Source organism: Odocoileus virginianus, chromosome 8 (genome assembly GCF_023699985.2).
Source record: "Odocoileus virginianus isolate 20LAN1187 ecotype Illinois chromosome 8, Ovbor_1.2, whole genome shotgun sequence".
Taxonomy (NCBI): Eukaryota; Metazoa; Chordata; class Mammalia; order Artiodactyla; family Cervidae; genus Odocoileus; species Odocoileus virginianus.
The window spans coordinates 70,714,381-70,740,599 of record NC_069681.1 but is presented as its reverse complement, the minus strand read 5'-3'; the positions used below and the strand labels follow the sequence as shown (position 1 = coordinate 70,740,599).

General features: G+C 47.6%; 1 protein-coding gene and 2 long non-coding RNA genes across 5 annotated transcripts in view; 1 reads left to right on the top strand and 2 right to left on the bottom strand.

Moving 5' to 3' along the window:
• LATS2 (large tumor suppressor kinase 2) overlaps positions 1-14,910 on the top strand; it is a 34,843-nt gene extending 19,933 nt beyond the window's left edge. For both annotated transcript variants that reach the window (XM_070471663.1, XM_070471662.1), the window contains exons 3-8: positions 2,387-2,519; positions 3,647-4,863; positions 5,682-6,264; positions 7,461-7,643; positions 9,301-9,407; positions 12,758-14,910. In XM_070471663.1, coding sequence (XP_070327764.1) covers positions 2,387-2,519; positions 3,647-4,863; positions 5,682-6,264; positions 7,461-7,643; positions 9,301-9,407; positions 12,758-13,255 — 2,721 coding nt within the window. In that variant the 3' untranslated portion in view covers positions 13,256-14,910. The remainder of the gene's footprint in view (positions 1-2,386; positions 2,520-3,646; positions 4,864-5,681; positions 6,265-7,460; positions 7,644-9,300; positions 9,408-12,757) is intronic.
• On the bottom strand, positions 1,129-26,203 carry LOC139036346 (uncharacterized). 2 transcript variants are annotated; one of them, XR_011489086.1, is made up of 3 exons: positions 25,767-26,203; positions 13,344-15,653; positions 1,129-5,049 (listed from the first exon to the last, which is right to left on the bottom strand). It is a non-coding gene; the product is annotated as an uncharacterized lncRNA (long non-coding RNA). The 2 variants fall into 2 exon arrangements; XR_011489087.1 differs by having other exon boundaries at positions 13,344-13,416.
• LOC110135853 (uncharacterized) lies at positions 20,240-25,760 on the bottom strand. The gene is made up of 2 exons (XR_011489088.1): positions 24,799-25,760; positions 20,240-20,923 (listed from the first exon to the last, which is right to left on the bottom strand). It is a non-coding gene; the product is annotated as an uncharacterized lncRNA (long non-coding RNA).
• Positions 26,204-26,219: the final 16 nt, after the last annotated feature.

Here is a 26,219-nt window from a genome sequence, read left to right as displayed (position 1 = left end):
TGTTAAATCTATGTGATTATATTAAATATATTAATTATATTAAATATATATTATTAAATATATATTAAATATTATATATTATATAATATATATTATATTAAATATATTATATTAAAATATAATAATTAAATATATTTAATATAAATATTAAATATATTAAATATTAAAGTTAAATTTAACTTTCCATAAAACTGATCTTAACAAATTGAGTTTATTTAGCAAACCCAACCATTCAGAGTTGAGGTAAAATTAATAGGTGGACATATTTTTCAGATTATACCTGCAGTAAAAGTAGTTACCCATTATATACTGTTGTACAAACCATCCCAGAAGTTTTAGCAGCTGAAGAACAACCATAGTTTATTACTTACTATGATCCTCTGGGCTGCCCAGCTATGTTGCTGGGGTTGAGCATCCAGGCTGTTTGCTTACATGTTGGAACTGCAGCTGAGTCTGGCCGCTGGCACTGGCCTGATCTTGCTCCCTGGAGCAGACTGCAGGCCACCAACATTCTAGGGGCAGAGCTGAGCCTGTGCACATGAGACTGCAGGTATTGTTATGCTCATTTCTGGACACAGGGACATGTGAAGAGAATAGAAGGTTCAGGGCAGTTGACTGGTATATGGTTCCCCCCACCCTGCTCTGACTACCAGCCAAGAATACCTTTTCTCCACCATCTGCCCACATCCTGCTGTCCTTAAAGAGCCGGCTGTGTGCCCTCATCTAGCCTGAGGACAGTCCCTGATTCCTCTCTCTCCTCTGGCCCTCTTCCCCAGAAACTCATCCTGCTAGCAGTGCTGGGGGGTCAGGGGCGGGGGGCATCTGTCCTTCCTGGACTGTTCTGGGAGGCAGGGAGCTGTCCTGCCGGGCCTGTCCCAGGGGCCCATGCTCTCTCACCCACTGTATCCTTTCCCCTGGCTCCCTCCCTGGTGTGGGGGAAGGCTGGTTCTCTGACTTCCACAGACCAGGCAGGAATGTCTCAGTCCAGTCAGAAGTTTTCTCAGGAGGAGCAGAATACAAAGTCTTTGAGGTCCACCATCAAAATCTGGGTGGGGTCAGTGTGTGTGAGGCAGAAGAACCAGAGATCAAATTGCCAAAATCCTTTGGATCATCAAAAAAGCAAGAGAGTTCCAGAAAAACATTTACTTCTTTATTGACTATGCCAAAGCCTTTGACTGTGTGGATCACAACAAACTGTAGAAAATTCTTCAAGAGATGGGGATACCAGACCACTTGACCTGCCTCCTGAGAAATCTGTATGCAGGTCAAGAAGCAACAGTTAGAACTAGACATGGAACAATGGACTGGTTCCAAATTGGGAAAGGAGTACATCAAGGCCGTGTATTGTCACCCTGCTTATTTAACTTACATGCAGTGTAGTACACCATGCGAAATGCCAGGCTGGGTGAAGCACAAGCTGGAATCAAGATTGCAGGGAGAAATATCAATAACCTCTGATACACAGATGACGCCACCCTTATGGCAGAAAGCAAAGAAGAACTAAAGAGCCTCTTGATGAAAGTGAAAGAGGAGAGTAAAAAGATGGCTTAAAACTCAACATGCAGAAAACTAAGATCATGGCATCCGGTCCCATCACTTCATGGCAAATAGATGGGAAAAAATGGAAACACTGACAGACTTAATTTTTGAGGGGCTCCAAAATCACTGCAGATGGTGACTGCAGGCATGAAATTGAAAGATGCTTGCTGTTTGGAAGAAAAGCTGTGACCAACCTAGACAGCATATTAAAAAGCAGAGACATTACTTTGCCAGCAAAGGTCTCTCTGGTCAAGGCTATGGTTTTTCCAGTAGTCATGTATGGATGTGAGAGTTGGACTATAAAGAAAGCTGAGCACTGAAGAATTGATGCTTTTGAACTGTGGTGTTGGAGAAGACTCTTGAGAGTCCCTTGGACTGCAAGGGGATCCAACCAGTCCATCCTAAAGGAAATAAGTCCTGAATATTCATTGGAAGGACTGATGCTGAAGCTGAAACTCCAATACTTTGGCCACCTGATTCGAAGAACTGACTCACTGGAAAACACCCTGATGCTGGGAAAGATTGAAGGCAGGAGGAGAAGGGGATGACAGAGGATGAAATGGTTGGATGGCATCACTGACTCGATGGACATGAGTTTGAGCAAGTTTCAGGAGTTGGTGAAGGACAGGGAAGCCTGGCATGCTGCAGCCCATGGGCTCACAAAGAGTCAGACACGACTGAGAGACTGAACTGAGTGTGTGTGAGGTTCATCAGCCCCAAGACAAGTCCCCAGCAGTTCTTGCTCCACTGGCTCGGAGGAGGGTGCAGGACAGAAAGACTGTCCCTGGAAGCTTCATGTGACCCACGCCCAGGCCCCCAGCTAATGTCTCTCTGCTCCCCTCTCTAGGAGATGGCGGGCAGGGCCCTCAAGCAGACCGGCAGCCGCAGCATCGAGGCCGCCCTGGAGTTCATCAGTAAGATGGGCTACCTGGAGCCAGGCAAGGAGCAGATCGTGCGGGTCGTCAAGCAGACCTCTCCAGGTGAGCGTGCCAGGGGCTATGGAGAGGCGGCTTTGGGGAGAGGGCCTTGTGGCCATCGTGCTGCCCACCTCCCTCGCAGGAGTGGGGGCACGGGGACTGAACCTGCCCTGCCCAACATCCTGTCCCCAGGGTGGGGGCAGATTGACACTTAGCTGGGTCCTTCCTTACTGGGGGTTTGTGGAGTTGTTCTGTTCATGAAAAGGAAAATTCAAAATGAAAATTAGGCCACTCAGCAGGATCTTTCTGGACTTGTGAGGGATTCTTAAGGGGAGGCTTATTTCATGGATTTCTAAAACACACTTGTTTCCCACCCTGTGGGCTCAGAGAGCTGGTGGCAGGTGGCTCCAGAGTCCAGGGCCTCAGGAAGAGGTGTGGGAAAGCCCCGCCCCCAGCCCCGCCCATACCCCGGGGGAGGGAGGGGACCCCCCCCCACGCCATGCCCTTGAGGAGGGCCAGTCGCTTCAGCACCCCTGCTAGTCAGTGGGTGTTCTCTTCCTCAGTAGAGCAGGTGGAGACATTTTGGGGACCTGAGGCCCCTGGGGGGTAATAAGGGATTCAGGATATTGACCAGGAGTTTTCCCTAGAGACCCTGGATAAACCCAGTTCATCTGCTGAGTGAGGAACTTGCAAGGGCTTTGTAGTAAATACATTGTACCTTCCTTGAGATGAGAACACAGGTTTCCCTTTTCTTTTTGAGGGCATAACATTTCAAAAGTGTATTTATCTACTACATATCCTCAAAATATATAAAGTAGAAATCGACAGAATTAAAAGAACAATAGAAAATGTATTTTCACTGTGGGTGAATTTAACCCCTTGTCTCAGGCACTGAGTGAAAGTGGTGAGAACACGGACTTTTGCCCGTTTCTCTTCTCTTGACTGAGGAACGCCCTTAAGCAGTGCCTTGCTGCCACGGTGTCCAGACCTTTGGGATCTCGGGGTCTGCGTGGCAGCTGATCGCCCCTCCCAGGCCCTGGGGGCAGCCCTGGCTGGTGCTTCATCTTCGCCTGCGGGGCTTCCCGGGTCTCCAGCGGGGGGCGGGGTGGGGGTGGGGGTGGGTTACCCGACCAGCAACGCTGGGCCTTCTGCCCGCTGCCTTCTAACGCCGCCTCCGTCTCTGCCCCCAGGGAAGGGCCTGGCGCCGGCCCCCGGGCCGCGGAGGCCGAGCTTCGAAGCAGCAGCGGGCGAGCCTTTCCCGCCCTTCGCGCAGGTGGCCGGGCTGGCCTTCGAGGGCCCCGCCGCCCTGGAGGAAGCACCCCGCCCGTACCCGGACTTCCTCTTTGCTGGCATCGGGCTTCCTTGTCGTCCGCACCCGCCCAAGGGCTACACTGCCACCGGGGAGGCCGCCCGCATGGGCCTCGCGGGCCCCGGGGGCGCTCACTACAGAGCCCCGCTGCTGGTGCCCGCGGAGCCCCTGGGCTATGGCGTCCAGCGCAGCCCCTCCTTCCAAAGCAAGGCGGCCCCGGAGGCCGGCGCGTATGCGGGGCTGGCCGCCAAGGGTGCGGCTGTGCCGGTGCCACCCTCCGGCCTTCCCTTCCCGGCCCCCGGCGCCGCTTACGCTCCGGCCCCGCACCCCAAGCCGCCGCACCAGGGACACACGGGGGGGCCCCGAGGTGCCGCCTTCGCCGGCGACGGCGCCCCGCCTGGCCTGGCTGCCCCCGCGCGCACTGGCCTGGGCGCCGAGCGCTTCGAGCCGGGCACGCCGCCCTGGCCGGGCACCGGCCTGGCCCGGCGGGACTCGATGCCCAAGCCGGGCCCCAGCCGCACTGGCTCGTTCAGCGGCGCCACGGCCCCGCCCAACGCCGTGACGGCGGTGACGGCCGCGCGTATCCTGCACCCGGTCCGTAGCGTGCGCGTGCTGCGGCCTGAGCCCCAGACGGCCGTGGGGCCCTCACACCCCGCTTGGGCGCCGGCGCCCCCGCCCGATGGCCCGGAGCCTGCGGACGAGCTAGCAGGGGGCGCCGAGGCGCGGGGCCGGCCCCCGCCCTATCCGCGGCACCTGCTGCGGCCGCAGGCCCGCGCCGAGCCACTCGACGTGGACGGGCTGTGCGCCGGGCTGCAGCAGGGCCTCCGGGGCGGCCGCGCCGCCGAGCCCCCCGATGGCAGCCCCGCGAGCCCCGGGGCCCCCAAGGCCGACAGGGCGGGCAGAGACCGGAAGCAGATCCAGACATCCCCGGTGCCCGTGCGCAGGGGCGGCCGCGACGAGGACAGGCGCGAATCGCGCATCAAGAGCTACTCGCCGTCGGCCTTCAAGTTCTTCATGGAGCAGCATGTGGAGAACGTGCTCAAGACCCACCAGCAGAAGGTGGCCCGCCGGCTGCAGCTGGAGCAGGAGATGGCGAAGGTGGGCGCAGGGCACGCCTGGTGTCGGGGTCCCAGTGGGAGAAGCCCCCTGCACCGTGTCCTCTGTCCCAGTTCGGGGTGGGGAGGGCTGTGTGGATGTGCCCCCGGTGAACGAACGCGTTGCTTGTTACGGCGTGTCCTTTCCGGGGAGCAAATCCATCAAGGCTCTCCAGCTGGTAAAGAAACACTTTGAAAGAGGAGAAAGGAAACGAGGTTTTACACATTGACATTGTGGGAATTTTAAAAAGAAGTATAGCTAGTAGTGATTCAGTTCATTCTTAATGAAGTCTATAGTTATTAAAATAATGCTTGAAGTATATGCTAGTTGACACTAAGCTGTTAGGGAATGTTAATTATTAATGAAGTTGTTTACATTAAAATGCTATGGTAATTTCAGATTCTAAAAAGTTCTGAAAATAAGATCGGATCCCAGTGAAAATGCTGTTCCATTTTCATCTGACTCTTCTTTTTGTTTTCCCATTTCCCCCTGAACTGTCATTAAATTATTACATTGCCCTTAAGAGTTTCAGGAATTTTATGGTCCCCTTTCCCACAAATTTTTAGTAATACAAGTTGTCTTTAGTTTTTAGAGCCTAAAAGTCAACCTGGAGAAAGAACAACTTGTTTTTATATCTTCCCTTTTGATTCTAGATCTGTGACTGTGGATGTAGAGAACCAACAGTCATTTTCTCACTTGTAGCATTGGCTGGGTTCTTCTGCACCCTCCTTTCCACAGATCATGGTGTGCCCTCCACTCTGGGGTCTCACGTCCCCATGGGGCCCATCCAGTGTGACCCTGTTCTGTTTCCTCCTTCACAGGCCGGGCTCTGTGAGGCGGAGCAGGAGCAGATGAGGAAGATTCTCTACCAGAAGGAGTCTAATTATAATAGGCTCAAGCGGGCCAAGATGGACAAGTCCATGTTTGTGAAGGTGAAGACCCTGGGCGTTGGCGCCTTTGGGGAGGTGTGCCTGGCCTGCAAGGTGGACACGCACGCGCTGTATGCCATGAAGACCCTGAGAAAGAAGGACGTCCTGAACCGCAACCAGGTGGCCCATGTCAAGGCAGAGCGGGACATCCTGGCGGAGGCGGACAATGAATGGGTGGTCAAGCTCTACTACTCCTTCCAGGACAAGGACAGCCTGTACTTTGTGATGGACTACATCCCAGGTGGAGATATGATGAGCCTGCTCATCCGCATGGAGGTGTTTCCTGAGCACCTGGCACGCTTCTACATTGCTGAGCTGACGCTGGCCGTCGAGAGCGTTCACAGGATGGGCTTCATCCACCGGGACATCAAGCCTGACAACATCCTCATAGACCTTGACGGCCACATCAAGCTGACAGACTTCGGCCTCTGCACTGGATTCAGGTGGACCCACAACTCCAAATACTACCAGAAAGGTACTGCCTCCGGCCTCTCCTCCTCACCCCATCCTGGGTGGTGCACCTGAACCTGTGTGATTTCATAATTTGGTGTGATACCCTTTTCTCCATGAAGAAGTACTATGATGTGTGAGGTGTTTGTTTTTAAGTTAGTGGCTTCAAGTTTTACTAAAATGTTTCAAGGATAGTAGGCCATAGGGTATCTTGGGGCTGGAAATAGCTGGTCATCATATTTGTAGCTTGAATTCTTTTTTTTTCCTTTTAAATTTATTTATTTATTTTTGACTGTTCTGGGTCTTTGTTGCTATGAGGGTTTTTCTCTAGTTGCCAGGAGTGGGGGGACCCTTCCTTGCAGTGCATGGGCTTCTCCTTGTGGTAGCCTCTCTCATAGATCATGGTCTCTAGAGCATAGGCTCAGTTGCTCCGAAGCATGTGGGATTTTCCCGGCCAGGGTTCAAGCCTGTGTCCCCTGCATTGGCAGGCAGGTTCTTAACCAGTGAACCACCAGGGAAGCCCTGGCTTGAATTCTTTGAACTAGTTATTTTATTACTATAGCTCAGACTTCTGTTTTTTAACTCAAAACTAGTTATAAATCATTTGATTCATTCTTTTTTGGCATTGAAATTATCTGTGTCCATATTTTTGAAATCCTTAATCTTTTCCATGCCTGTCTCAAAACATGTCTGACAAACAGATGGTGTTGGCCTTTGCTCCAGTACTCTTGCCTGGAAAATCCCATGGATGGAGGAGCCTGGTAGGCTGCAGTCCATGGGGTTGCTAAGAGTTGGACATAACTGAGTGACTTCACTTTCACTTTTCACTTTCATGCATTGGAGAAGGAAATGGCAACCCACTCCAGTGTTCTTGCCTGGAGAATCCCAGGGACAGCGAAGCCTGGTGGGCTGCCGTCTGTGGGGTCACACAGAGTCGGACACGACTGAAGCGACTTAGCAGCAGCAGCAGCACAGCCCCCAGCACAGGGCACAGCCCCTGCCGTGGCTCCTGTCCTGAAGTGTGTGTGTACTTCATGCTTGGGTCTGAGGCCCGGGACCACAGCCATTCTGGGAGCTGCCAGGGGACTCTCTCTCACTGTGCGAGGAGCTGGGTCAGGTTACTTTTCCTTTTGAAACTCTGGGTTTATTGCATTGTTGAAGACTGAAAATTGACACTGTTTTCTGTTCTCTTCTCTCCCCGCCCCGCTTCCTGGGTGACAGGGAGTCACTCCCGGCAGGACAGCATGGAGCCTAGCGACCTCTGGGACGACGTGTCTAACTGCCGGTGTGGAGACCGGCTCAAGACCCTGGAGCAGAGGGCGCGGAGGCAGCACCAGCGATGTCTGGCTCACTCCCTGGTTGGGACCCCAAACTACATTGCCCCGGAAGTGCTCCTCCGGAAAGGTGCGTGCTTTGGCTGTGCACCCAAGCTGGGTGATCTCCGAGGGTCCCAGCTCCCACTGTCAGAGTCTCAGTGTCCCCATGTGTCTCCCCATGGGAGCCCGAGAGTGGGGTTCTGTCAGCAGACAAATCTCCAGTGTATCCCTCTCTGCTCGGGAGCTGGCCTGGCGTCTCTACTTGCTCCTCAGGCTGAAACTGATGAGCTGGCTGCATGGTGGGCTTGCTCCCTAGAGCCCAGAGGAGTTGTTTGAGGGTCAGGACTGGGTTCAGGGTCCTCACTGGGGCCCACCATCTTCCCTGGTCAGTGGGTGTGAGGATGCAGGCCTTCTCTGTGTCTCTAGTTCTCCCCACTGGTCCAGAGGTCCCTTCAAGGTAAGCCTCAGGGATGGGGTGCTCCAACCCATCCAGCAGACGCTTGACTAACATGAGAGGAACTTCTGATGGTCAGTTGTAGGGGTCCCCAGTGGCAGTATGCGTGGATCTGATTCCCTGTAAGAAACCTGAACAGCGCCAGACTGTCTGTCCTCACCGGTGGTTTCCACTTGTTGGAGCCAGCAGGCTCTGTCCTCATCGTGTTTTCTGTGACCTGTGTGCCTCATGGCAGGTTGCCAGTCTCTTAGGGACTCAGGTATAAGGGCAGTACCTCCAGAGGTTGTTGGGCTTGTTGACCTCACTGCCCAGTACAGGACGCCTACTCTGTCCTTTCAAAGTGGGGGTGGGTGCTGGTCTGCAGGGGGGTTCACTGGTGTCCCCCCAACCCTGCCATGGGCAGTAGCCCAGCAGAGCCTCCAGGGCCAGGCAGATAGGGGCCACAGGTCACACTTAGCAAGAATTCGGTGACAGTGGGACCAGAGCGGGGCTCGGACTGGGACTTGGGACAGAATCAAAGATCAGCCTTCTCTGACACCCCTATGAGGCTGTCCTTCCGGAGCCCCGGCTGTGGGGGCCCTGCAGGGGATGAGGAGCTTGGTTCCCTCCGTGCCCCAAGGGGCAGGGCAGGGGCAGCCATTACCTTTGCCACAGTTTCCTCCCCTCTTCTCCCAAAAGCTCCCCAGGGAGCCTCGGCACTGGCCTTTCGTGACCGACCTCTGGTCATAGCGTTTCTGCTTTTTAGTTTCTACATTTTTTTTTTTTTTTTTTTTTTTTTTGTGGCCGCATCACAGTCTGTAATCTTAGCTCTCTGACTAGGGGTCAAGCCTGTGCCAGGTGCACAGCCCTAACCATCACACCGCCGGGGAAGTCCTTAGTTTCTACGATTTTAATTTGTGTCTGTGTCCTTTGAGAACTTAAATTCCTGGTTTAGTATTAACAATAACAGTAACTTTGTAAATTTAAAAGATCTGTTACTATAAGAGCATTCTGTGTTTATCATAGACTACTGCTGTAAATCAGAAAACACTCGTGCCCACACTCCTGCCACGTGGAGGCTGTGACCTTCGGCAGCCTTTTTCCAGCGGTCTGTTCCGGGCCCCTGTGCAGGAAGCAGTAACGTCACGTGTGCGCCGCGGAGGCGGGAGGTGGAGCGTGATGCGCGAGCCCCGTGACTCGCGGCAGCTCTTTCCCGCCTGCGCCGTTGGGGGCTTCCTCGCTGACCAGAGCCACGCTCTCAGCGCGTCCGAGGCCGCCGCGCGGGTGCGAGCTGAGCCCTGATGTCTTTCAGGTTACACCCAGCTCTGCGACTGGTGGAGTGTCGGCGTGATTCTCTTCGAGATGCTGGTGGGGCAGCCGCCGTTCCTGGCGCCGACGCCCACGGAGACCCAGCTGAAGGTAATAGGGCGCGGGCCTCTGAGAAGCCCTGGGGTCTCTGGCTGACACTGGGCCTTTTGTTCCGGGTAGTGCAGGAGTGTCAGCTGTATGAAGTGAGGAGTTTTCAGGTATTTTTGTTACTTCCTATTAGGTTTTTTAATTTGAGTGAGTAAAGGCCCAAGGTCAGAGTTGAGCTGTGACGTGCGTGTGACATGGACGCGGGGGAGGCACCGTGACCGCACGTTTGGGCCGGCAGGCAGAGCCCGGTCTGAACCGTGTGGCCTTGAGGAGATGAGTTGGTTGGTTTGGACGTTATGTCTGTACTGTAGGCATAATATAAGAGCTGTGGGCTCAGACACTTATGCACATTTCCAGTGTTTCAACTAATTGAAAGATTATCCTGTCAAGTAATAATACTCAATAGTTTTAGAATGGTGGCCTTTTACTCTCTGAAGCAATTAATTTGATTCCTTAAGAAAGATTGACTAGAGAATCTGATGAAACTTTTGGAACGTCTCGGAACAGTGCTCTTGTAGCATTATCTTAGGACGTATTCACACACCCGAGTCCGAGGTAGACCCGGGAATGTTAGTAATAGTTACTGTGATGGCCTCTTAATTAAAAAAATCCTCAATTAAGGCCCTGTTTCTTTCCAGTCAAAATGAAATTGGAACTTGGTATTATCTATATCCTAATTGAATTGCTGAACTAGTTAATAGTTTTTTCTAGTTAGTAATTTGCCGGCAGGATAATCACCCAGTTTTAAAAATTGTGATGAATTTTACCATTTTAACTACACTTAATAGTACAATCAGTGGCATTAAGTATATTCACTACTACTTATTTCCAGCCATTTTCACCATCCCAAGCAGAACTTCACCCACTACATGATAACTCCATTCTTCCCTCCTGTTTGCTCCTGTAACCACTCTTCTACTTTCTGTCTCTATGAATTGCCTATTCTTAGGAACTTCATATAAGTGGAATCATACAGTATTTTTCCTTTTGTGACTGACTGACTTCATCAGCATAACATCCTCAAGGTTCATCCCTGTTGGAACCTGTGTCAGAATGTCCTTCCTTTCTAAGGCTAAATACTGCTACATTGTACGGAATATTGAATAATAAATACTCACTGTATGTAAATAACATTCCATTTTCTTTATCCATCATCTGGCAATGAATGTTTTGGTTGTTTGTACCTTTTGGGCTCTTGTGAGTAGTGCTGCTATGCACATAAGTATGTATGTATCTGTTTGCTCCCTGCTTTCAGTTCCTTTGGATATATACCCAGGAGTGAAATTGCTGGGTCATAGGATCATTCTGTGTTGAAACTTCTTGAGGAACCTCCATACTGTTTTCATATGACTGCACCATTTTACATTCCCACTAACAGTATACTGAAGCTCCTATTTCTCCATATCCTAGCCAACATTTATTATTATTTTTTAATAGTAGCTATCCTAGTGGGTGTGAGGTGGTATCAGTCTCATTGTGATTTTGATTTGTATTTCCCTGATGTTCAGATGTTGAATTTCTTTTCATATGTGGGCATGTGTAGATACCTTCTTTGGAGAAATGTTTATTCAAATCCTTTGCCCTTTTTTAATTAGGTTGTTTGGGTTTTTGTTATTGATTTTTAGTTTTTTATGTATTCTGCTTATTAATTCCTTATCAGATGTATACTTTGCAAATACAGTCTCCCTTTTCCATAAGTTTGTCTTTTCACTCTGTTGATAGGGTCCTTTGATGTACAAAAGTTTTAAATTTTGATGAAGACTTTTATGTGTTTTTTTCTTTTATTGCCTGTGCTTTTAGGTATCATATCCAGGAAATCATTGCCAAATTGAATGTCATGAAGATTTTTTTTTAGTATATATATTTTATTTATTTTATTTACTGCATTGGGTCTCAGTTACAGCATGTGGGATCTAGTTCCCTGACCAGGGATTGAACCTGGACCCCCTCCATTGGGAGCACAGTCTTAGCCACTGGACCACTAGGGATGTCCCTCATGAAGATTTTTGCCTTATGTTTTTTTTCTTTTGAGTTTTATATCTGTGTTGTGCATGTGTACTGTTGTGTCCAACTCTTTGCAACCCCATGGACTGTAGCCCACCAGGCTCCTCTGTCCATGGGATTTCCCAGGCAAGAATACTGGAGTGGGTTGACATGTCTTCCTCTAGGGGATCTTCCCAACCCAGGGATCAGACCTGTGTCTCCTGCATTGCAGACAGATTCTTTATTGCTAGGCCACTGAGGAAGCCCACACCAGCCCTTGCACCTCCGCACAACTCCCAGTTACACTGACCTTACTTTGTTCTGATTCCAGGAGTAAATAAGCCCTTAGTAGAGCATCTGGATGGCTGGTTTGTGTTCTTGATCACTGCTGTCTGGGGGCGGCTTCCTTACCCTGTGCCTCAGACTGTGGGCTCCTGCTGAAACCACATTGGCCATTTGTAGCTGCATCAGATCCTCCTATGTCTGTTTGGTTCTCCTATTGTGAAACTATCAAAATCTTTTTAAGATTATTTTTATTTAAGTATAATTGATTTACAGTGTTAGTTTTAGGTGTAGAGCAAAGTGATTCAGATTATATTTTCAGATTCTTTTCCATTATAGGTTATTGTGTGATATTGAATATAATTCTCTGTGCTATCCAGTCAGCCGTTGTTATCTGTTTTATGTATAGAATCTAAAATACAAAATGAACTTAATTACACAAGTGTAAGTCTATTTGTTTTGTAATTAAGTTCATTTTGTATTTTAGATTCCACTATAAGCTATATCATATGGTATTTGTCTGTCTTCTCTTTGTATGACAATCTCTAAGTTCATCCATGTTGCTGCAAATGGCATTATTTTGTTCTTTTCTATAGCTGAGTAGAATTCCATTGTATATATAGACCACATTTTTTATCAGTTCATCTGTTGATGGATATTTAGTTTTCTTCTTGGCTATTGTAAATAGAGCTGCTATGAACACAGGGGTACATGTTTCTTTTTGAATTAGAGTTTTGTCTGGATTTATGCCCAGGAGTGGGATTGCTGGGTCATATGCTAAGTCTAATTTTAGTTTTGTAAGACACCTCTATACTGTTCTCCAGAGTGGTGCACCAGTTTACATCCCCACCAATAGTGTAGGAGGGTTCCCTTTTCTCCATACACCCTCTTCAGCCTTTATTATTTGTCAGCTTTTTGATGATGGTCATTCTGACTTGTGTGAGGTGATAGCTCATTTTGGTTTTGATTTGCATTCCCCTGATGATTAGTGATGTTGAGAAACAATCATTTCTTTAACACTCTGTCCTATAATGGCCCTCTTTGGCCTCGAGAGTGAGGAGGGAACACTGGGTGTGTTGTCCCCGCAGGTGATTAACTGGGAGAGCACGCTGCACATCCCTGCGCAGGTGGAGCTGAGCCCCGAGGCCCGGGACCTCATTGCCAAGCTGTGCTGTGCAGCTGAGCACCGGTTAGGCCGCAATGGGGCTGATGATCTGAAGGCCCACCCGTTCCTGGGCGCCATCGACTTCTCCAGTGACATCCGGAGGCAGCCAGCCCCCTACGTGCCCACCATCAGCCACCCCATGGACACATCCAACTTTGACCCAGTGGATGAGGAGGGCCCCTGGCAGGATGGCAGTGAGGACAGCTCCAAAGCCTGGGATGCGCTGGGCCCTACGGGCAGCCGGCACCCTGAGCATGCCTTTTACGAGTTCACCTTCCGGAGGTTCTTCGATGACAACGGCCACCCATTCCGTTGCCCCAAGCCTGCAGTGGCTGAAGCCGTGACCGAGGCTGAGCAGCCGACTTCGGTGGGTCCGGCCCTGGGGGCGCAGGCCGGGGGCTGCCAGCCCGTGTACGTGTAGACTGGTGGACGGGGATGTCAGCCCGTCAGGTCATTTGGCTGGTTGCCCCCCAAAACCAAAGCGGAAAAGCTTCTGAAAGAGGACTCACCTCTGAGGTCTGCATCTCCAGGTTCTGGTGGAGGCAGGAGGTGTCAGCGCAGCCTGGAATTAGCTTTGAGGACCTTCACGACATTAAAACAATATTTTTTAAATCAGTACAGTAGAAAGAGCACTTATTTTGTTTATAGCCATTTTTCTTATTAAATTATAGGGATTAATTTTGACAAATCATGCTGCTGTTATTTTCTACGTTTGTATTTTATCCACAGCACTTACTCACATTAGGGAAAGACATAAAGATTGAAGAACATGTGATAAGAAATCTCTGTGCAATAATGTTTAAAAAAAAAAGATAACACTGTCCTGATGTCCTGATGTTGCTGATACCATTTTATTCACACAACAGTTTTTGTTTTATATTTTTCCCACATTTCAAAATTGTGATATATGTTAAAAGCTGCTTTTGTTGTTCTGTTCTCTTTTTGCATATTATAGCATAATAGGAAGTGTGAGCAGTTGATCATGCGGGTGTGACTTCAGACATCAGGTATGGAGAGAGCATGAACAGGGTTTTTCTATTATTAATATAACGTGACCGTGTCTTGCCATTCACAGCAGGTTCTGTGAATACGTTTTTACTGAGTGTCCTTGGATGAGTCGTTCTGGACAGTGTGCTGATGCCGCATCGTGAGTGACTTCCTCGCTGTGACTGCACCCCCTCCTCTCTCACTTCAGAAATGCACGTGTACCTGAGAGATGTGACTGTATGTGTCATGGGTGTGATTGGATTCTTTGAGGGGGCAAAGACATTTGTCCTACACTAAACTTGTGTACATCAAAAGGGATTCACTTAGCTCTGCCAAAAAAAGTAAGTTAGCCATGGACCTCTGTCTGTCTCGCCAGTCAGGATGCTGTCCTGTGGCCCAGCCGACACAGGGAGCCAGAACCCCACCGTTCAGACCTGTGGAGAGTTTTCTCTGCAGTGCTTTTAGTGTGCTTTGAAGGATCCAACTTAACTCGGTTTTAAAAGCACATTTTTCTAATCTTTGTGAAACAGCAAGGACTATTCAAAGTGATATTGGAGGGGGAAAAAAAGATAATTAAGCCATACATATTTTCTTAGGAGTATAGATGTATATATAACTATATAGATAAACACACAAAATATTCCTATTTCAAATTAGTATGATTCCTATTTAAAGTGATTTATATTTGAATAAAAAGTTAAATTTCTTTTTTGCTTTTTAAAAACCTGATGCATCATATTTTTTGTTATATTCACGTATTTTTCCTTGAGGTTTTTAGCATAATGTATCCATTACTTAGTGTATCTCTAGGCAGCAACACTCACATGTCTATGGATGTCTAAACTGAAGAAGAAGATTCCTGTGTACTGGTTTACATGTGTATGAGTGGCAGGTTCTGAGTCTGCTGTGCTGTGTCGTGACTGTCAATGTTTCTCTAGTTTTGCAGTAACGCCGTGTTATTTACACTTTGACAGCCTTCATGTGGTAGGTTCTTTCTCAGGAACTCAATTTAACTATTATTTATTGATATATCATTGCCTTTGAAAAGCTTCTACTGGCACAATTTATTATTAAAAGTTTGAATCCAAATCCCTAGGTGTCAAATTTTATTGAAATTTGTAAGTTCTTGTTTGTCTCGTGTGCTTTCCCCATGATTCAGACACAGCGGGGGATGCCATTGCGAGGGAGAGGAGCTCTTGTCTTGGGAAAGGTCTGGGGTTTGGAGACTGGGTTTCAGGTCACAGCACAGGGTCCAAGTCCAGGTGCGGTTCTGCGACCAGCTTTCTTCCCGAAGGTGGTGATGGGTGTACGGCGTTAGATTGCTGAGTAGGGTCAGTGGGCTGTCAGATAGATCGTGAGTGGGAGCCGATTGCCCTGCCCAAGACAGTCACACTGACAGTACAAGGGTAGCACCCCACCTTTGCTTCAGAATGGTCAATGGTTATTAAGAGCTCCAGAAGCTGTTATTGGTTGATTCTGAATTGTTCTTTTGAAAGGTGCAGTCACATGGTCACCACTGGGCAGTTGCCGCTCCACCAGGCCATCTCGGACCCTGACCTTGTGGAGACAGGGTTCCACTTGCGTGGGCCCAGCTTTCCTCTTAGTCTCCCATGTTGGGGAGGCATCACCAGCCAAGTGGCCTGGAGATCTCAGCATCCTGCCCAGCACCCTAGCAGGGACTTTGGGGAGCTCTGCTGGCATAGGGGGGCAGAGTTTTCTGGTTTGATTGGCTGGAGTGGAGCAGTTATTGCCCATTTGCCCCTCACCTCTGGCAGGAGTGCCAGGGGGTTGGGCTTGTTGACATTTCCAGGTTGCTGGCTTCAGCTCCAAATCTGGAATGTGGAGGCAAAGAGAATACCGAGAGAACTTAGTGCTATGTAGTCCTGGGCCCCAGCTTTCCTGCCTCCCCACCTTTCAAGATCTTCTATTTGGTATACAGTGTCCAGGAGTTTTAGAAGAAAAGTCTGTGTTGAAGTGGGTTTCAATTTCAGTTTTAACTAATGAAGATTCACAGCTCACTTCCTCAGTCACACCAGCCTTGTGTCTCAAACTCACTGCCACATGTAGCCAGGATCCATGTTGGATAGCTGGGATCTGAGAAGGGTCCTCTGGCTCTGCATTAATCCTGGTACTGACATCTGGCAGAATCAGGGGACTAGTGTGAGCAGTTGGCCTTCATCTGTTTCTCCTGTGTCATTCACACTTGGGCAGTGGAGAAGCAGGTCCCCTGACCATCCAGAGTCTAGCACTGCCTTCCACTCAGCAGCATCTCACCCTTTTCCTTTCCTGCTTGCTGTTCCAAACACGGACCCTCCTAAAATCACGTTTCTAGCCTTCTTAAGCTGGTGACTAGTGTCTTCAAAAGGATCACAGTAGCTTGTAGATACAGGACTGAGAGAAGCCTGCCTCCCTGTGCCCCCCTGCAGTACAAGCCAAGAGTCTTGACCACTGGACCACCTGGGAAGTCCCAAAATTACGTGTTTTTTTTTAAAGAGTCTCCATCTCTTGCCATCTCCTGATCCCCAGCCTCTCTCATGTCTTCTGTGTTATTTTTTCTGGCAATTCCATTATATACTAATGCACTTTTTTTTTTTTTTAATGTGCTGGGGTCTTAGTTGCGGTGTGTGGGATCTTTTAGTCATGGCATGTGAACTCTTAGTTGTGGTATGTGGGATCTAGTTCCCTGACCAGGGATTGAACCCAGGCCCCCTGCATTGGGAGCAATGGATCTCTGGGAAGTCCCAGGGGTATATTTTTAGATTGAAAGGACCTGAAGTGCCCAGAATTAATGGGTAAAAATAGAATCATAAAAATAAATGTACATCATCAGAAAATTCAAGAATGTTTGGAACAAAGGGAAAGTCCTGCAAACTTCAGAGAGATAAAACAGTTCATATACAAAGGATCAAGAATCAGAACCAAAAAATAAAAAGAACGACTTTGAGGGTAACACCAATTCTAGACACTAGAGGATGATGGAATAAGGCCTTCAAATTGTGTGAAAAGAAGGAAATGGCAACCCACTCCAGTGGAAAATCCCACAGTCAGAGGAACCTGGTGGGCTAGAGTCCATGGAGTCACAAAGCGTTTGACGTGACTGAGCGACTGAGCACACAGTTGTTTTCAATCCAGACACGTCATTAGTTGAGTATGAGGGTAGAATAAAGACATTTCAGACATTCAAGAATTCAGAATATTTTCTTCCCATATATTTTCCCAGAAAGCTGGAGGCAGACACGGGCTCCAACAAAGGGGAGGAGGGAGGGGGCTCCTGGGGGCTGTTGGGGGTCCCAAAGGACAGCTGTGCCCCAAGTGTGGGGGGTGGGCTGCTTGCTCAGATCCTCGGTCAGAGGGTGTAGGAGATGACCTTTGCTGGAAAGAGGTAATTTACCTGCCTTAGAGGAGATCGATGCTTGGAGAACAGTTTGGGATTGGATTTGAGAGGAGGATATAAAAAACAGTAAATGGAAAACACAAGCCAATGATTAATTCAATATACACAAAAATACTTCGACAGGGATCATAGATTTAATATAAACGTTTCACCTAAAAAGCTAGATGAAAACAGAAAAATTTCTTACCATCGTGAAGAAGGAAAGGACTTCTTAAATAGAACACTAAAAGTAAAAGAAAATACATTTGGCTTCATAAAAATTAAAACTTTCCACTGGAGTAGGAAATGGCATCCCACTCCAGTATTCTTGCCTGGAAAATTACATGGACGGAGGAGCCTGATGGGCTATAGTCCAAGGAGTCACAAAGGAGTTGGAATGACTTAGTGACTGAGCCCAGATATACATGATGTATAATTTTTACTGCTATGTAAAGCAAATAAGGGCTTCTCTGATACCTCAGTTGGTAAAGAATCCACCTGCAATGCAGGAGACCCCGGTTTGATTCCTGGATCAGGAAGATCCCCTGGAGGAGGGAAAGGCTACCCACTCCAGTATTCTGGCCTAGAGAATTCCTTGGACTGTACAGTCTTTGGTGTTGCAAAGAGTCAGACACGACTGAGCAACTTTCACAAAGCAAATAAAGATCTTTTTCAAAATAATAAAGTCACCATTATGAAAATGGGTGAATATTACCTGTGCACAGATCTGACAGAGGACTCATATCCAGATTGTATTCTTGGAAAGCAGTATCTTTTTTGAGTTTTTCATCTTGGCATGACGTACTTAACTTCCTGTTGTTACAGAAGATGAGAATTTAGTTCCTTTTAAGCCCTCTTCTCCCCCTGCCCAGGCCTGTCCTTCCCACTCCCATCTTCCTGATACACACTTGTCAGACTTTTGGTAAAGTTGATAATTAGCATGTTACTCAGTTCAGTCGCTCAGTTGTGTCCGACTCTTTGTGTTCCCATGGACTGCAGCACGCCAGGCCTCCCTGTCCATCACCAACTCCTGGAGTTTACCCAAACTCATGTCCATTGAGTCGGTGATGCCATCCAACCATCTCATCCTCTGTCATCCCCTTCTCCTCCCACCTTCAGTCTTTCCCAGCATCAGGGTCTTTTCCAGTCAGTTCTCTGCATCAGGTGGCCAAAGTACTGGAGCTTCAGCTTCAACATCAGTCCTTCCAGTGAATATTCAGGACTGAGTTCCTTCAGGATGGACTGGTTGGATCCCCTTGCAGTCCAAGGGACTCTCCAAGAGTCTTCTCCAACACCACAGTTCAAAAGCATCAATTCTTCAGCGCTCAGCTTTCTTTATGATCCAGCTCTCACATCCATACATGACTACTGGAAAAACCATAGCCTTGACTAGAAGGACCTTTGTTGGCAAAGTAATGTCTCTGCTTTTTAATAACACTGTCTAGGTTGGTCATAACTTTCCTTCTTCCTACAACTATGTAAATGTTATCCCCAGTGAACCACACTATTTCTATAATCACTTTCCATCTTGGAGATTTCAAGAAGGCTTTAATACTTGGAATGAAAAATACTTTAAGGCCAGGAAAAGAAAATAAAATTAACCTAAATACAGCTTCAGGGTTTCTTCCTAATTTATTAGTTGTCTGTTCCCCCCCACCCCAGAATTTTGACCTTAAAGAGCTGATGAACTGGAGATGAAAGCTTCAGTTCAAGGCAGAGGTGGCCCAGGTGCCATCTCAAGCAGTTTGGGAATTTTCTGTTGGTGCTTAGCTGTTTGGGTCAGTGGAGTTCACACCCAGAGGCTTCAGAACTCTCTCGGTGGGTGTTGGCTGCTCTGCTCTGATCTTCCACAAGTAACTTCATGAGATCATCTGAATTGTCTTAAGTCAATTTGCTTTGCATGTTTCTCTTCTGGACGGTGTAATTTATACTAAATAAACACATAAATGTTGCAAGTCTTACTTCTTCACAGCAAGAGGTCATAGCTGAAGCAAAAACAGACACTATTATAGTGAAAATATATGTAGGAATCCCTTCTGCAAATTTGTTTGGTGGTTTGCTTTCCTTTACTCTGGAATATGTAATATATACAGAATAGACCTACCTGTGCCTAATCCAGTCTTAACTTATCCTGAATCCTGTACAGTATTTTAGTCCAGAAAGTACCACAGATTCTGAATCTCAGAGTTCCAAGTCCAACCAACAGACAGCAGAGGGAGCTGGTGATGTGCTTTTGCAAGTAAGATCTGCACTTACTTTAAGATTGGCACTCACAGAATGTCCTGGTAGGTCCTTTCTAGGGAGCGGAAAGTAGGGAGGGATTCTTACTAAACCACCCACAAATTGCAGTGTTTTTCTTTCATGTTTTATAGTTGAAGTCTAGTTGATTTACAGTTTTGTGCTAATTTCTGCTGTATGGCAAAGAGACTTACACATACACATTTTTTCTTTCTTTGGGCCACACCACAAGGCTTGTGGGAATTTAGTTCCCCGATCAGGGATTGAACCCAATTCACCTTGCAGTGGAAGTGCAGGGTCTTAACCACTGGACCACCAGGGAAGTCCCTATATATATAAATACTAAAATACTGTATAGAATATTATATATATTCTTTATTATGGTTTATCCCAGGAGACTGTATATAGTTCCCTGAGCTCTACAGTAGGACTTTCTTTTTATTCATGTAATGTGTTCTTTCTTTTTATATCTATATATTCCAGGAAGGTGCTGTTGAATCTACTCAGTCACTTAGAAGCGATAAATATAGTGCAGATTTCTATTTTGTTAAGGCAAATCTACAGTATGTCTCCTTCCTCTCCCCTTCTCCCCCCCCAATTTAAAAACTGGACTGTCAAGGGATCCCAGAATAGTGTGGCTTACTTTGAATCATTATGGGCACCTACTATTTGTTCAGTACACATTGAGTCAAAAATACATTGGGCAGCACTGTGTTTAGTGTGTATAATTGAGTACCACGTGGCACGTATTAAATCCTTAAAGTGGAAGCTTAAATGTTTAAAAAGCCCTAGAAGTCTCTACAGAAATTCTTAAAAAGTATTTATTTATTTGGCTGTGCTGGATCTTTGTTGCAGCATGCAGGATCTTTAGGGAAGTCCTAGTCTCTACATATATTTATCACAGATTTTTTGCAGGACAAACTATAAAACAGATGGGATTAGCTGATTCTGTGAATAAGTTCCATAGTCATTACTTTCATCGAACTTGGAGAGAAAATTATTTAAGGCTATAGAAAGAACAGTTTTACTTAAACCAGGACCCAGGACCCTTTCTTCTTTTAGGTAAACATGCAGGGTAGAGAGGAGAGCTGACAGGGCCCCCAGGGCAGTCTTTGAGAGGCTGTGGGCTTGCGCTGTGTTGAAGGCCTGCAGTCGCAGCAGGAGGCAAGAAGGCTGCTGGGGGGAGGGCGGCAGTTGCAGGGACGAGGCCAGGTGCAGTGGGGCAACTGGTCTTGGGGACAGTGGAACCAAGCTAGCCGAGGCTGTCAAAAAAGCAGGCAAATCAGCAGTTGCCAAATAGCCTGTTCCTTCTCTCCAGACGTGTCAGAGGAGGCTCTTCCTGGTGGGTGCATTTGCCAGAGCAGCAGGTTGGTTCTTGAAATCTTGTTTTAGAGCCGGCTGGGCCGTCTGGGCGGGCGGGCGGAGTGGCTGCTCTCCTCTGGGCGTCTGTGAGGCAGGCCCTCACCCCCGTGGCTGCTGGGTGCGTCAGGTCTGCAGTGACAACACAGGGCTTGGTCCGGCAGGTAGAGGGGCAGTCCAGAAGCCCCTGCGGTAACAGCCCACCCTCCCAGGAAGAGTGGAGGAGGATAAAGAATGAGGAAAACACAGACACAAAACAAGAGAAGACAGAAGCCACGGCTTTGGACTGCCTGGTGTCTGCACTGCACAAACATCATCTTTGCTGTGAGTCTTCCTCTTGCCCAGCTTATCAGAGGCTTTAAAAGAATCAGAATATTTTGGAACATTTGGCAAAGTTGCCATCAATAATGACCCAGAATATTCAGATTAGAGAATCCAAATGCCATTGTTTGTGACATCTGTATCTTGTTGGAGGATGCCCTCAGGGCTCAAAGTGAGATGACAGCTGTGTGGGGATGGCAGGACACCTCTGTGCAGGCCCAGGGCTGCCCACAGGTCAGAGGACAGACACCACGAACAGGGACAGGAGCGGCTTCAGGACATTTATAAATCAAGCCCCACTTTTGCCAATTTCCTGTTGTCTTAAGGCATTCAGAAAAAAGCAGAGCTCTACTGACAACCCCCCAGATCATCTCTGGGGGCTAGTGATGGACTCCTGGGGTGTCCATCAGGAACCACCTCCACCAGCCTCTGTTCTGTCAGAACCCAGGCAGGTGTCACTGTCAGTTCCTGGTCACAGGGCTCAGGCCCGAGACTGAGGCAGGAACCAAGTCCTAGTTGCTGTTCTCAGACAAGCCAGCCCTGTCCCTGGGATGGGAGGCCCCCTCCAGACCCCACTCCCAAGAACTCGCAGCAGAAGCCCAGCTGGGCAGTCCTTTGTCCACTGCTAGCAGCTTTGGCTCTGATTCTTCTCCATAAGCAAAGGACATCTTGAAATGTCAGTCCTGTGGCATCATTTGAAGAGCCTGATCAGGCCTGCTTGAGAGGAACTTGGTCCCAGGCTGAGGCTCCCCTCTGTCCCGACTGGACCCCTGCCTCTACTCTGCCTGAGCTCCAGGCTCTGAACCCTGACAAACTACAGCATCCCTCTGCCGCCTCTCCATGGCATCTTCTGTCTTGCCCCTGACGCATCTATAATTTGTTTTCCAGGCTAAACCAGGCCTACCCTCGGGTGGCCTTTCCACACCATGACATCATGCACTAGGATGGCACAGTAGCCCTTTAGGTGGTCGCTCCTTGGACTGAGCCTCTGGCCGGCTGGGCACCCGGAGGCTCCCCAGCAGCAGGGGGCTTGGGTAAAGCCTTTGGAAATCTGGTGCAACTCATGCCTTTAGGTTGCTGGGTTGTCGGAATTCCAGAGACCTCTCTGGAAAAGAGGTCTTCATCCCGGTCTCAAAAATTTTAATGGGATGGATGCCTTATAACATTCAACTTTATAAGGAAGATGGAATATTGCACTTGGTTAAACTGGTTTAGAAATAAATTTCAAGATGATACGTTGTGAGAACAGGAGGGATAAAGCACTGCTGTTTACAGTTACTTTGATAGACATCAGAACTGTGCTATGTTAATCAAGTATTTTAATATTTAAGAACTCAATAACATTTCACAGACGTATCATATGTACAGAAATATACTTTCTGTACAAAGGAGATATTTTGAAGACATAGTTCCCTTTTAGTCTTATGTTTTTATTTCTGGACAAATATATTAAGCTCCTATAAATTTGATACCATAATACATTCGGTTCTATACTGCTGCCTTCAAAGTTTTCAGAACTTTGGGTTATAAGATCCCTTAACACTTTCTAGATCAGGTGTCCTCTACTGATAGAGAATTATTAAGTGTGGCCATTTAATTTGGGTTTAGAAATGCCTTTTAAAAAAGAGATTTGTTCTTGAGCCTCTCAAGTAAAATAGAATAATCTCTCACTCTGTTGCATAATTTTATCTATGTTCCTTGTAAGGCTTCATTGTAGTTTTGACTTGGATAAAATTTTTCAAACAAATATTTAGTTGGCTGCGTTGGGCCTTAGCTGCAGCACGTGGGACCCAGGCTCTCCGTTGTGGCATGCTGGCTTAGTAGTTGCTGCTTGCCAGGTTAAGGGCTTAATTGCTCTGAGGCATGTGGGATCTTCCTTCCCCGGGGGGGGGGGGGGGGGGGGGGGGGGGGTTGTGTGGGGTGTGTGGATGGAACCTGAGTCCCCTGCAGTGGAAGGTGGGTTCTTAACCATGGGACCACCAGGGAATCCCCTGAAACGGTTTTTTAATTTCCTTTCCTGACGGCTCATTGTTAGTATATAAAAATGCAGCTGACATTTTAAAATTCATTTTATATTTTGTAACTTTGTGGAATTCATTGATTAGTTCTAATAGATTTTTGTGGAATCTTTAGGATTTTCTGTATATAAGATAACGTCGACCTCCATGAGTGGAGGGAAAAGTGATCTATGTCTCTTCCCCCAGCAGCTCCGACCAGTCCCAGCCCCCCACCCCCTTTCCCCACCCCTGGGGAGCTGGGGAATTCCTGCCAAGCACCTTGAATGGGAAAGGCCTCAAAGTGGGTAGGGCCAGGGTCCAGCGGGGGTGGGGGGGGGTTCCTGCTCTGCCCCTGCCCATCCCCACCCCATCTTGCCCTCCCGTCCTCTCATCTATCCCCCCCTCCCCGCTGGAGACGAAGATCTTTTATAACCTTGGGCCCCCTGTTCTTTCTTCCCCATTAACTTGAGTCACCTGTGTAAGAGAAACAGACATGCCCCGCGAGGATGGTTGGACAAGGACTTTTACTTTTTATTACATAAAAATATTTTTAAAAATTTTAAAAAATAAAATTTTAAACTAACAACAAAAAAAATAAGATCACGTCATCTGTGCAGAGATAATCCTTCTTCCTGATTTGGATGCCTTTTATTTATCTTGCCTAATTGCTTTGGCTAAGACATCCATTAGTATGTTGAATAGAAGTAGTAAGAGGGACCAGATAGTTGGATCCTGTGTTTTTAATCCATTTAGCTAATCTGTGTCTTGATTGGGGAGTTAAATCAATTCAAAGTAGTTACTGATAGGACTAGTCACTAAGTTGTTGTTCAGTTGCTCAGTCATGACTGAGTCTGAGTCATGACTCAGTCTGACTCTTTGTGACCCCATGGACTGCAACAAGCCAGGCCACCCTGTCCCTCACTATCTCCTGGAGTTTGCCCAAGTTCATGTCCATTGAATTGGTGATGCCATCCATCCATGGCTATAGGACTAAAGCCATCTGAAAACAGTTTTGACCAAGATCCTCTGATAGGATCTTAGGGATCTCCTTGATGTTCCGAGGCTTAGTAAGTGTCCCTAGCCTACGCTCTGAGAACTGTTGCTCCAAGGTATTTCAATCAGCATGTTTATGTTGACAAGATGTTTATGGCTTGACACACACACACAAAGACCAAAAAACCACCCCACATCCCCCAAACTAAACCTGTTTCCAAGGAAAAGTATACAATATATTCAACTAATCACTTTTGGAGCCCATGACATCACAAGTGTTAAAGGCATACCCTAAGAGTATAGGAGATGTAGTTATTTGTGAATTGTTCTTGATTCCAGGAACATTTCGAGCAGATTCTTAGACCATAAATATTTCTCTTTTGTGTCAAGTGAGAAATTGGAATCTGACAACTTTCTTCTACTTAAGGATGTGAAGCATTATGTGGGTAGGCAGGGACACTACTCTGCCCCACCAACCACCCCAGGAGAGTGCTACTGTCGAATAATAAGTCAAGAAATAACAAGAGTCAGACACTGGAGAAAAGGCTAAAGTAGAAGGTAAATTCTAGTATCTTTCAACAGTGAGAGTCTACAACCCTGTCCTAAAATTTATGGCTCCATTATGTTGAGATGTAACTTCAAAATGCTAAGCTAATTTGAAAGGAAGCATACTCATCTTCACATTTAATAAAATACCTTTTCTTCTTCATTCTTAAAGAGCATCTTGATGCAAAGCTCTTGTGTAGCTGCACAAAACAAATGCTCTGGAACACAGGGCACAATATGAAGCATTATAAGCCTCAAACATTTAATGTCATAAAATACTCATTTGTCTACACTTTTGAAGATGTATCTTTGATCTAAAGTGATAACTCTTGGTAGCAGGTAGAGACACTGTAATCTTGCAGATTGCTATACACATCTTCCATGGCTTATGATTGAGTCAAGTCCCAATAAACCTATCATAAGTTGAAAACATCATAAGCTGAAAATGCATTTAATACATCTAACCTACCAAACCTCACAGCTTAGCCTCACCTGCATTAAAGGTGGTCGGAACACTTATATTAGCCTCCAGCTGGGCAAAATCATCTCATAGCGAGTCTATTTTATAATAGTGTTGACTGTCTCATTTAATTTAGTGAACACGGTACTGAAAGTGAAAAACAGAATGTTTCTAAGATATCAGCTGTTCACCTTCCTGATTGTGCACCACGTCGGTATCAGACCGCACATGCTGCCCAGGAAGAGATCAAAATTTGAAGTACAGTTTCTAATGAATATGTATCGCTTCACACCATGGAATAGTCGTAAAATCATTAAGTCCAGACGTTTGTACTTGGTGAAATATTTACTGAATGCCTTCTACATGTGAGGCACTATGTAAACCAATTTCACACAATTTTTTAAAAAGCTATTAACTGCACTCACTTTGCCCTTTTATAACGAAATAAGAGGTACTTCCTTTGTTTCTGAAGCAATAAAAACCTTGTTAATTCACTTCCTCAACTTCATGCTGTAGAGATGCCAAATATAACTCGTTTCTCAAAGAAGCTAACAATGCAATTCTGCTGCAGGGACATAAAAAAGGGAAAACTCCGCAAATATGGCTTATTTACGATTGGAAGAGGAAATAAAGGAAGTTGTTAACAGAGGAAACTTACACTGAAACGAAATTGACTTTCTGTGTACCCCAAGAAGCAGACCGGCACCAAGAGGTGGAAGCTAGTAGCAGGTACGCAGGTGTCGCTCAGAACAGAGCCTGGTCTCCAGCAGTGAGGGCCGGCGCGAGCGCGGACAGGGCGCTCTCAGGCTCGGGTAGGGAAGCTGGGCTCTGAGCCCCTGCCAGACCTGTCCGTCTGCTGCGCCCGGAAGTCGGCCTCGCGGGGGCTGGCCCCGACCTCAGCCCGGTCCCGCGCCGGCGTCGCACGGGGGCACGCGCTCTCGCGGGGCGCAAGTCGCCCTGCCTGGGAGGGACGCATTACAGAGAACACAGCAAGGCCGCAGGCGCCCCCGGGACCGGCTGCGAGCGAACGGGCGGGCCGGGAGGCGGCCGGTCCCGGGGGAGCGCCCACAGCCCTCGCCCGCCCGCACCCGTGACCCCGCGACCCTGCGTC